Here is a 12,989-nt window from a genome sequence, read left to right as displayed (position 1 = left end):
CCTCCTCTCGAAGGCCTCGGCTGGCCAGCGTCGTCTTGGTTAAGCTCAGTTGGGTTAAAAACACAGCTGTGCCAGACTCGTAGAAATCCCTGGGCAGAAAGCAGCCCACAGTCTGAGTGTCCATGGTGGGAGGTGACCCTCAATGCTCACTCTGCTAGCAACTTCATGGCCGACTCCCATTTCCAACCACCATGGCTGACCTGGCACTTCCTCGTTCAGGTCACATGCCCTTCCATGTCTGGAGCCGTTGTAGATCGCTGAGGTACATCCTAACTGGCAAACGCGGCCCTGGTTTGTTTTGCTGAAGGTTTCTCTTTGGGAGACAGAATGAGATGCTGCCCTTTATATAGTGGGCACTTGCATGCCTCCTAATTGGCTACGTACAACATTCTCAGGTTGCATTACCGGGGCAACATGGCTAGGCTACACCACAGGGAGTGAAGGACCCTTAACTCCGGTAGCATTCTCTGTGCTGCATTTGGACACGAGAATAATAATAACGCTCCTTCCATGAGTTCAATTCGGAGGTTCTACCAGGCTCTCTGCGCCGGCAGTTTGACTCTGGGAACGAAGCTACATACATATATCATAACATGTATACACATTTCAGTAGGAAACCGGTGGCCTGTCCGCTCCGAGTAGGAAATGAGTCCTTACCCCAAGTGAAGGAGTTCAAGTATCTGGGGGTCTTGTTCACGAGTGAGGGAACCATGGAGAGGGAGTTTGGCCGGAGAATTGGAGCAGCTGGTGCGGTTCTGCAGTCGCTTTACCGCACTGTTGTGACAAAAAGAGAGCTGAGCCAAAAGGCAAAGCTCTCGATCTACCGGTCTATCTTCGTCCCCACCCTCACCTATGGTCATGAAGGATGGGTCATGACCGAAAGAACGAGATCACGGATACAAGCGGCTGAAATGAGTTTTCTCCGGAGGGTGGCTGGGGTCTCCCTGAGAGATCAGGTGAGAAGTTCAGTCATCCGGGAGAGACTCGGAGTAGAGCCGCTGCTCCTTTGCGTCGAAAGGAGCCAGTTGAGGTGGTTCGGGCATCTAGTGAGGATGCCTCCTGGGCGCCTCCCTAGGGAGGTGTTCCAGGCGTGTCCGGCTGGGAGGAGGCCGCGGGGTAGACCCAGGACTATGTGGCGGGACTACATCTCCGCACTGGCCTGTGAGCGGCTAAAGATTCTGGTGGTTGATGCTGCTAGGGAAAGGGATGTCTGGGGCCCCCTGCTGGAGCTGCTGCCTCCGTGACCCGACCCCGGATAAGCGGATGAAGATGGATGGATGGTATACACATTTCATGTCATTAACCTTACCCTTATTATGAAGTTTGAGAACAGTACCTCTTGCACATTGTGTAAACAGTCTAATTTGGCCATTTGATCATAGTTATTCGTTATTGTCTCACATGCAACAGGCTGGCCCCCTGCTGCGGAACTACTGATGCTACATGATTGAAAGTGATTATGCTGGCCCGTCGAGGATACCCGGTAACCAAGACAACCCTGGTCTACACACTCAGTACAGCCGGTCACTGACAGTTCCCATGCATGCTCTTCTAATTAGACCATATACATGTTTGGAGCTCATTCAAAATGAGGCGAGGACTGCTAACGAGGGACCGACTCCAGACTCTATTAAATGTGTGATGAAAATAATTCATCATGCCTATCTGTGTGACCTCTACCTTCGCATAGACTGTTTAATATTCTGCCTGTATTTCACAGCCTGGAGTCTTTGAACATACTCAAAACCTTCTACATCATGTTGAGGAGTAGCAGTCTGTAAATCTTTTATTAGGTCAAACTGAAATTGCAAAATGACAATGGAATGGAAAAAGTGAGTGTGTGAACCAGAGGGGTAGGTGGATTACTCGGTATTTTCTACCAATAGATTCACATTGAGTATTATGTTTAGGCTATATTATATGGAATTGGTTTAAGGAAATTGTGTTAAAATGCCAGCAACCACAATGCATTTGTCCCTTTGCATATGCTACGTTTATAATGTCTTAGTATCATATTTTAATGATATGATATTTTCATCCCGCATCATCTTTTAGACTCATTTGGAAAACAGCATATTGTCAGGAGACGAGGCATTGTCCTCATAAATTCATTTTACCTGTTGGGTTTAAGTACACAGTTGCCATGATGAAATACAGCTGTATCACAGTGCAATGGACTCAGTTTGCGCTGTGACCCCACTGTCCACACGCTCCAACAATTTGTTCTCTTCTCCGGAGTCCAGATAATAATAGATCCTGATTGATATGATTGGGGAGGTGCGTTACCGATGGGATTCGTCACGGGGTAACGGGGAGGAACGCCTGTCACCAGTGGCTGAATTGGTCGCTGACATCACAGAGCCATCTCTAAACCCCTTTCCCGTCTCGCTCTGATTTAGCATATCCCGCTCCTACCCATTAATACGTCTGTCTGTGTCCCTGTGTGTTATTTAAACCTAGATATCCTTCTGTTACAGAGCCACCGTATTGCCTCTGCATGCATCCCTATGCGCTCAAGTGTGCTACCGACCCAGCCAGCCAGCGAGCAAGCGAGCTAGAGAGAGAAGGGGACAGCGAATGAGAGAGAAAGGGGGGAAAGAAAGCAATTTAGAGGAGAGCGAGACGGAGTGCAAATTCAAGACAAAGCTATGAAATTCATCCAGGCTATTTACCTCCTGCTTCTCTGTCCAGCGTTGAGCCTCAACAAAAGGTAAGTCGTAAATCGGGGCTTTTATTCACCTTCAGTGGTTTTGAAAGGGACGGAGAAGGATGCTTCTTACAATGGCTTATCTGATGATAATGATCCTGAGCTCCGGTCAGCCCTGCCAAATAGGTTGAGCCTTTTAGGCATGAGATGTCTTTGGTAAAGAAAGGCATATTAACTCCTGTACTGCCTTTCCTTTGAATAGAAAGTGTGGTAGGCCTAATTCACTGCTCGAAACGCCCGAATTGTGGAAACATTTGGCTTGGGAGTTTGCAGCAGGTCCGGCTTGCGGGAAGCGAGCAAGTTATCGGTTAAAGGAACTCGTCTGCCTGTGTTGCCATGTCTCCAGTGGTGTGCGTGTGTGTGTGGGTGTGTGTGTGTGTTTGTGTGTGTGTGTGTGTGTGTGTGTGTGTGTGTGTGTGCAGAATAATGCATACGGAGAGTATCAGAAGAGAAGAGAGGAATTGAGAGGAGGGGACATGTAGAATGACTGAGTTTTTAATGGTTAATTAAACCTTTGATAAAATATTGCTCCTATAGTCTAATAGTGCCCGACACCGCTGTCATATTATGAGTGCTTGTGAGAGAAAATGCAGGGTGGTGCCTGCAGCCTACTGTAGATACCACATGAAAGAGAGAGAGAGAGAGAGAGAGAGAGAGAGAGAGAGAGAGACGCATTATGAAACTTGCTCTCTTCCTCTCAATGATGGCAACAATTCTAGCTTATTTGGCCTTGTGGACTGTCTGCTTGGTTTTGTGGGCACCTCTACGAAACAGTTCAATATGAATAAATAAATTCAGTCGCAGGAAAACTGAGGCAACATGAGCAAACAATTGATGATACAGATAACACATGTTTAATTTGATCTGCCTGGTTGTTGTGGTTGTTTATAGCCTACATACATTCATCTTATCTATTTATTTATTTATTTATTTTTTACATAGATTCATCCTTTCAAAGTTACCAGGCAGGGTTAATGACTTCATTTATTTTTAGGTGTGATTGTTGATTTATCAAAATTTGATGATACTACATTTGTGATAAAGGCTGGATGTATTGCTTATGATTTATCTATGGTTAGTCATACATTTGTCCCACAAATCCCTTGTAAAATAATTTAAATCGACTATCCACTTTATGAGCAAAATGTCATGTTGGAGGTGCAAAAGCCCATACCCAACCAACGACTTAACAAATGACCATATAAACAGTGACCTAAATTGCAGCTTTACACATGTTTTCCTATCTACTAATCATCCATTATCACTGCCTGAGAGAGTTGACATTCGATCCTCTGTGTCTGGAATGTTGCTTCAGGACGGGAGGTGTTCAGTTGAGTTGTGCGGGAGAGAGCATGCTGATCACACACATGCTTCCTCTGCTTTAACTCACATTCCCTATGAACAATCCCCGGGTAATAGTGACTGTAGATAATTGATTTGAAAATCAAAATCGCTTTAGTCACACTGTCTGCCTGACAATCAGACAATTATATAATGCGGATGCTGGTGAGAATTTGCTGGCATTTGTTTTAGATTCAACATCAGGTACATTTGGTACGGGCACAATGGCAGGGTCTGCCATAAGGTGCAACAGACATCAACTCCAATTAAGTTCTCTTGTATCAGGTTTCTTACATTTTCCTTCATGACACACTCTTTGATGTCTCTAGTAAATGGTGGATCCAGTGGGGTTTCCAGAACATCAAATATTTAGGGGCTGGACTGCAATTAAAGACCAAAGAGTTCCTTGGATGAAACACATCATGCTGCCAGATAGTTGCATTGCTCAATATCTTCACATCTGATTGTAAATACTAACATATTGCAAAGAAGTTTAAAAAGCACGCACATTCAAAAGTGATGAGGACAAGAGTACAAGGAGAATGGAAGACAATCCACACACTAGATATGCTCCCGTGAACAGTAATTCACACCTCAGGGTGACGTTTCGGGCACAAGCGAGGCAAACATTTCTTTTACATATAGAGGTCATCACCTGAGAGGTGACCCTGGTTGAATGGTGACCGTGGTGATGGAATCTGCTTTGTCTTTCATGTTGTATATGTTCAGGTGGTGAAAGGAATGTGCTTTATGACCCTGTTGATTAACAACACAGGCTGTAATAACCCGATAATATGCTTTTATCCATCTAGGTCATCTTCCTGAAATGTAATGGAGAATTGAATAGTAGTGTGTAATGAGAACATACTTGCCTTGTGGCTATGTATGATAAAAATTTAAAAACATAACATAAAAATTAAATGGAAGGAATCAAAATCTCCAAAACCATTAAGAAGATAAACTGTCTTTCTTATTTCCCAAGATGTGTGCCATTGATGGACCTCCTTAATCCTCTACAAGACTCCATGTTGGCCTTCTAGCTTTCAGTGAACTCTAGTGGACAAGCCCCATTAATCTCTTAATTTCTAGAAATTATGCATATTCTCATTGGAAAACAATACATGGTGGTTTATGGCTCATTAGATATTTATTGCCATCAGCGCTTGTTGTTTCTAACCAGGAGCACATCATTCTAATCGTAAAATCCCCCTGGCCTGCAAGTACAGTACCTTAATGACAGAAATTGCTCTATTCCACCAGTCCATACTGTACTCCAGTCTGTCACAATTCTTACTTCCCTGAAAACATGCTACAGATAATCACCTGGATCAATACTTCAATGCAAGAACCTACTGTATTAACTCAATGAATCAATAAATGAAGAAAACTCAATCAAACTGTCCGTCAGTGGATATACTGTAGGTCTTAATTGAATAGGGTCTGCTGTCAAATCTGTCATGCGGTGCAAACCATGTTGGACAGTGGGAGAAAATAGAGATCTACCAGAAGGGGCAAGTATGTAGCACACAGGGAATTAGACCCAACTACTGTACTGACAGGGAATTAGACCCAACTACTGTACTGACAGGGAATTAGACCCAACTACTGTACTGACAGGGAATTAGACCCAACTACTGTACTGACAGGGAGGACATACTGTATACTGATGAATTGTAAATGGCTGACCATGGAGAGCAGCACACTTAATCCTCCACCACTGTCCAGCACCTGGGTGATGAAAGGCTGACATGTTAGACAAATAATGCTGACCTAAGTAAATATTGAGTGCAGCGCTTACTGGTGCTCTCTCCCTCCGAGGAAGCTGCTTGGCTGCTCTGCCAGGTAGTTAAGTCTGCTCTTTGTGATAGCGGAGTGAAGGGTCCATCATTATCTTAATTAAGCGCCCGTTGATTTATAATGTGAGCTGTTGTGATAGTCTGGCATGTTGGACTGACATCTTTGCTACAACACTTGTATTTTGCATGGTCGTAGTAGTTAGGGGAAGAAACGGTGAAATATTACTGACGGTTGTCATAGTGACAAATTCAGCATCAACAGCTGTTGAATAACAACCATCATGGGAACCCATTTGTGTTCCATCACCTCTCAGGTGGGAATCCTTTTGATTATGTAAAAAACAAACAAAACAAAAACTGTATCAATTAAGTTTTTTATGTACCATAACATTTTCAGTTGGTGTGACTATGACGGCAATGCTTCACATTGTAAACAGGGGCCAAAAAGCAATTCCAAGTGCCATTTCAAGCTGTCATACATACAGCGTTTCCTAAATGCAGAGACTTGATTATGATATCATTTTCTGGGGAGGGGCTTGTGCCCTGAGAAAAAAAAGACATTTGTTTGTGCGCTGAGATAAGAAAAAATGGCATTTAGAACAAACCAAGTGTGAATGATAATTGAAATCCGAAGGACACACAGTCATCGGAGCACCATAGCAACTACATTGGCCATCATACAATAATGAAGTAGGTTAAAATAACAGAACCTTGGGTAGCTCCCACAAATGAGAAAGTAATTAAAGTTACACCATGATGGAAAGGGGTAAAGAATAGCCTGTGTAAAGAATAGCCTGTGTCATTTTGTATTCAAGGCCACATTTGACAGTCATGTTTGCTGAGGTTCTTCTCTGAAGACATTTAATATCCCCGGGTCTTTGTTGCTCAAACATAGCAAGCCTGAATCACAGATTGCTTATCACTTACTTCCTGGGAACAAGAGATTTGCTCACCAAACTGCATGTTTTCATGCTGCGCACCCTTGATGTTTTCAAACGCTTCGCGTAGAACTCTGGATGAGAACTATGTAGAACTGGAAAGAAGACGACAGTCTATTATGCTGTCGTTCCTTGTCATGCATTCCATCCCCTACTTGTCCCTCTCTCCTTCCAGTTGCCTTTTACCATGCTGTCACTGTAAATACACCTTTGATCTTAATTGACCTCCCCAGTTAAACAAAGGTTAAATAGATAGAAAGTTGAAAACATACAGGGATGGGCAGTATTTCTATTACTTGTATTTGAAATAACTATTTCAATTACTTTGGAGTATTTTGTAATTTGTATTTGATAAGGCCGATAAAAAATCAAATGTAGGCTAATTTGTAACAAAATATTTTAGAGTGGAGTAATTTTGTATTTAAAATACCCCAAAAAAAATATCCATGATTAAAAAAAACAAAAATAATACATTTTCTTATAATATTGGATGTTAAATAAAATAATGTTTTAAGGCACATGTCCCTAGGCTTTTTTCCCCTTTTTTCAGTTGAAAAAAGTTGGGCGCAGGGCTCGAAAGACTGTAGACAGTGAACAAGTTAAAGGAGTAGTAAAGGGAAAATGCATGTTTAGCCCTGTTTTAAGGTTACTTATGATCATATACAATGGTTCAGATCAAATCGTTGACAAAACAAGCAGTTTTGAGAAAGTCTGATAATTGCTCTACCACCATTTTGGTCATACAATGGATGTGGATGGGCATGAAAATGAAATGAAAAAATTAGAATGAGAGAATGAAAAATCATTCAAAAACATGTTAAACTCGATTTCGAGTAAAACAGGGCTAAACGTGCATGTTCCCTTTACTACTCCTTTAAGTAGCTAGCTATCTTGCTGCTGTTTAACTACCTAGACCGTTGGTGGACAGTGAACCGTGCAACTCTCAGACTTGACAGGCATGCTCACGTGGATGCAAATTGACCCACACTATTAGTGCCACGCTGCTCACGACTTCCGATCTTCAAATTCAATGGATTGTCCATCAAAGTAAATTATAATCTCAAACTAGTGATCGATGCTAACATGCTGATGACACTAGCATGCTGTCTAGGCTAGTGCGCAGCATAGCCAGTGTTTAACAAAGCTAGCGATCGATGCTAACATGCTAATAACGCTAGCATGCTGTCTAGGATGACAGAGCTCCTGTCAGAAGTGACAAAAGAACAGTTGAAAACACCATGGCCAACACGTTGGAATTCTATGTATGACAGTTTGAATCAGCTGGCCACTTTAAGAGACAAACTACCTGAATTGATGGAAAAACATCAGCTCCCCCCATTCATAAAAATATGTATACATAATCAATCAAGCTGTTGTCTTTTAATAGCTTTGCTTAGTAACACTGACATTCTGTGACTGTTCTCCCTGTTTGTGGGGTTCACCAGAGCTTTGTGTATATCATATAGCCCAGACCTGAATACTCTGCTATACCAAATTGAGAGAAAAAAAAAAAAAAAAAGCATTTCCTATATTTTAAATACAAAATACATGTATTGTATTTTGATACATTTTCTGGCACCAGTATTCTGTATTTTATTCTGATACATTTATTTGAGGGGTATTTTGTATTTTGTATCAAAATACATTTTGATGTATTTTTGCCCATCTCTGAAAACGTAAAGGGTAAAGGAAGATATGTCAGGGGCGTTTCCTCAGTCAGTGAATAGTGCATACAAATTACGTTATTAAAGTAACGCTTTTCAATACTGCAGATGTCATGCTTTGCTTTGGAATTAAATCCTGGCAGAAACAAATTTATATAGAGAAGATCAAAGACAGGTGTGAGATTTGATGCCATTTTATTTTCTTACTAACTCCAATTCATCTTAACTTGTGTGACCTGATTTGGAGAAAATTTACCTTTATGGTATTTTTGGCTGATGGGCGGACCCCGACAGACCTATAATAGGGTTTGTCTCTTTCTCACTCCCTCTGTCCCTCCGTTCGTTGTCAGATTTTACTCATGAGAGACAGCCTGCTCCCTCCCACTTGTAGAGAGGCGAGTGAGTTAGCGGGCACAAGTTAACACGGCCACTACTCAATGTCAATGCAACACTGCGTAAATAGGGAATGAGGTCTTATTGCTTAACACATCATCCCTTTGACATTCTTAATATGCATACTCCATGAGGCTAAATGAGCATAATTTAACATGGCTGCCACTCAAAGTCAACACAATGCTGCATAAACAGGAAGTGAGGGCTTATTGCTTAACACATCATACCTTTGACTTCTACTTAAAATGCATGCTCCCTAAGAGTCATCGGGCAAAAATGAACACGGCCGTCACACAACGTCAACACAACACCATGTAAACAGGAAGTGAGGTCTCATTGCTTAACGCATTATTCCTTTGACATTCTACTTCATATGCATGTTCCATAAGGGTCAATAACTACCTAAATATGTGTACATGTCCAGATAAGCCTTACTTCACCATCAACAGGGAAGTGCATAGGGAAGGCAATGAAATGTGTCCAGAATCAAAAGAACAGCTGTATGTACGCCCATCAGCCATAAGCCAATACCATTATCTTTTGAATTATCAGATCAAACAGACAAATATCGCTTCAACAATTTCATAAATTGTTGAGGCGATGAGCCAAGAACATATTAGATTGTCTGCTTCCAGAGATAATGGTTGTGCTCCTGGCACGCTTGTTACAGAAACCAGATAAGTGAGAAGATATTATGCACATACAACATTCATTGTACACCATTGGATTCAGTCTATCAGAAAAAGCTACCTTTATACTTCATTGGATAACTGAATATCCCAACTGATTAATTCAAACATATATATATATATTTTGTATATATATATATATTTTTTTTACAAAATATGTAACTCTTCCATTGCCCTACCCTGCATCTTGCAGCATTTTCCTCCTTCGGTGTGAAGGAACCTGTCGAAGCTGTATGAAGGTGCAGCTTACCAAACAATGCCCAATTTCCCCTACCCACTGTTGTAGATATTGCTCCTTGATTGTCATGTTATATTTAGCACATTTCAATTAGCGGTTGTCATGACTACGAGAAGTGTTGTTTGTTCTCCTCCACCCAAAATCAGAATCTACAGAAACACGCTCTTCTGTTCATCCGTTAGTTTGAGCCCATCACTAGGAATACTAGCCACAGTTCATTTTCCCCATTGCTAATATTTTTGCTTTTTTCACAAAAAAGCTATACTTTGTGTCTCAGGACAGGTATAATAGCCCTTCTACTTTTTCAAATCAGCCTGGTCTCAACGGCAGACGTCAGAATTCGACGTTTGTCCATTGCCTCGAAATGTCATTTCTTGACGGCATCATACAGTTATAAATGTCGGCAGATGACGTGGGATATGCCTACGTTTTTGATTGGTTGTTTGATTGGAGTTTTTTGGTTGGTTGTTCACATTGGAACACGTGATGGAAGAGGGGTATAAATTTGCAAGCGCTTTTGAGGTTTGGTTGGGTGGGTCAAACAACTTTGGTGAGACAACACCGAGTGCAAAACTAGCTGGCAAAACTAGCAAACAACAACAACGTTTTACAAGCAACTAGCAAACAAGACTTCTAACAAGACTACTAGCTAGCCAACTAGCTCAAATTCTTACTGTCATTTTTATTAGCTAGCATTAGCTACTGTTCTTATAGCTCATGTTCTAACGTGGACACAGGGATCAGGCAAATTTACAAAAGTGGACCCAGGAGTGGAGCTCCGCATATCGCAATACCCCTGCGCGGGAACACACACCAGGAGTTATTTGCATCATTTGTATGATGCCGTCTAGAAATGACGTTTGGAGTTGGATGATGCCGTCTAAAAATTACATTTGATGCCGTCTAAAAATTATGTTCACATCCTATAGTACTTGTATGGGATGTGATGCACTAGTCGCTCTACGCCTACATGTGGTTTATTTTCAGTGATTAGATTGACTATTATGCTCATGTCATGCTCACCAACTACAGTCTCTGTGTGGTTATTAACAGTGATAAGACTGAATTATAAGGCACAATAAGAAAAGTCCAATTGTTTTAAGCACCCACGGGCAGAAGCATAAATCGGGTCGCTCGAGAAACTCACGCGGGGGGGGGGGGGCGATTGGAAAAAGCGCCGCTGTGATACAAATGCCAGGGCAGTGTTTTGATCCCAGTCCCAGTCGAAGCATACCTGTGTTCTCTAACATTGACTGTAATGATTTTCTTAATTATTTTGTGGATAACGTCCGAGATATAAGAGCAAGCATCTCCCTATCCAGTCTTCCCATGATTGGTCATTCTTGCTCCTCAATCATGGAATCTTTTTCTCCTGTTTCGATTTCTTGATTTTGAACTAAAGTCATTGAGGGATTTTGAGATATTTTATGTGTAGATTCTAGACACCTGTACAGCTACCGCCAATAGCTGCACGTTTTTCTGTAATCGGTAACTTTTAATCGTTCTTAATGTTCAGGCAACTTGGACAGGCAACTACAGTTTGGGTCCGTCCTACATGACGTATCGCGAAATTAGCCAATGAAGTTCTTCAAAAGTAGAGGCTCGTTTCAATCAGCGTGACGCTAGTCAGTATATAAACAATTGCCACATGAACGGGACTGTCATGCATAGAGGTTTAGGCTAAATGCATGACAGTCCCGATATTGTTCTGGTTAGCCTACAACCTTCTTTTACAAAACCTCTCATCTGCATCCTACCTTACCATTTCTGCAATTCTGTACTTTTAACCTATATTAAACATCCTTAAAATGAAATCTTGTCAGTTTGCCAGCTGGGTGAAGTGGAGATGGAGCCCATTTGGGGTTGCAAATTAGCCTAAAATTAGCCTTAAAACCTTTCATGCAACACATCTATTACGACAACATGTATGTAACAATATGTGCTGCATTGTCCCTCACAAATAAACCAATAAATAAAAAAGAGAAAATTTCTTGTCTCAATTGAAGCCGTCATCCAGCCCCTTTGACGCTCTTCCATCATCTTTGTTTTTAAATGATTTTAAATTCAATGTGTCCATGATAAATCTCTCCCTCTTATCTGGATGTGTCCCCAGCCAATTTAAGCATGCTGTAGTTCAGCCTCTGCTTAAAAAAAAAAAATCTAATTTGGACCTTTCCCTCCCCAAGAGTTATAGGCCTCCAAGTAGCATATCTTGTCTAAACTTCTTGTAAAAGTTGTTGCCAAACAGCTTACAGATATTTTAGAAACTCCGTTTATATGACAATTTTCAGTCAGGTTTTCGTAGAATGCACTCAACAGAAACAGTCCTTTTAAGGTCACTAACGACATCGAGATGGCTGCAGATGGGACATGCTCACTATTGGTGTTATTGGACCTTTCTTCAGTGTTTGAAACTGTTGACCATTGTATTCTTTTGAGTAGGCTAAATTGTATGGGTTTTACTGGATCTGCACTGAGCTGGCTCACATCATATCTTGCTAATCGTAGTTTTTCTGTCTCTGTGGGCCAGTACATGTCAAACTCGGCCCCTCTGTCATGTGGTGTCCCCCAAGGCTCTGTCCTTGGACCAATGTTGTTTTCTTTATACATGTTACCTCTTGGTCAGATTATCAGCCATTTCAAAGGCATTTCTTATCTTTATGCTGATGATATCCAACTGTACTGTTCCTTTAAACCCAATGAGTGTAATGGTAAATGGAATGCACTTATATAGCGCTTTTCCACCTTAGCGGCACTCAAAGTGCTTTACAATGGCCTCTCATTCACCCATTCACACACCAATGGCGGTAGCTGCCATGCAAGGTGCTAACCTGCTCATTGGGAGCAATTTTGGGTTAGGTGTCTTGCTCAAGGACACTTCGACATGTGGACAGTCGGAGCTGGGATTCGAACCACCGACCCTTCTATCACTGAACGACCCGCTCTACCAACTGAGCTACAGCCGCCCCCGAGTGTAGTGTATTGTCTATTTTTAATGATTGCCGGGGTGCCATTAAGGATCGGATGACTGACAACTTTTTGCTATTGAATGATGATACAACTGAAACCCTTATAGCGCCTGATAACCAAATCCCTAACTTCAAGAACAACATTGAGCCATTAAGCACGTGTGCTAAGCATGAACTATGAAATGCAGATGTAATTTTTGGCACTACATCTCCCGGCCTGAATTATTTCCCCAGTCCGCCCCTGCTCACCAGTG

At 41.8% G+C, this 12,989-nt stretch overlaps 1 protein-coding gene across 1 annotated transcript in view; it reads left to right on the top strand.

Moving 5' to 3' along the window:
* Positions 1-2,648: 2,648 nt before the first annotated feature.
* The window catches only part of luzp2 (leucine zipper protein 2), a gene marked incomplete at both ends in the record, with an annotated part of 155,789 nt that continues 145,448 nt past the window's right edge, over positions 2,649-12,989 (top strand). The window contains one exon of the mRNA XM_084437049.1: positions 2,649-2,710. Within this exon, the coding sequence (XP_084293175.1) occupies positions 2,649-2,710 (62 nt within the window). The remainder of the gene's footprint in view (positions 2,711-12,989) is intronic.

The sequence above is a fragment of the Borostomias antarcticus genome (genome assembly GCF_949987555.1).
Source record: "Borostomias antarcticus genome assembly, chromosome: 4".
Lineage (NCBI taxonomy): Eukaryota > Metazoa > Chordata > Actinopteri > Stomiiformes > Stomiidae > Borostomias > Borostomias antarcticus.
This window is presented reverse-complemented; position numbering and strand designations above follow the sequence as displayed.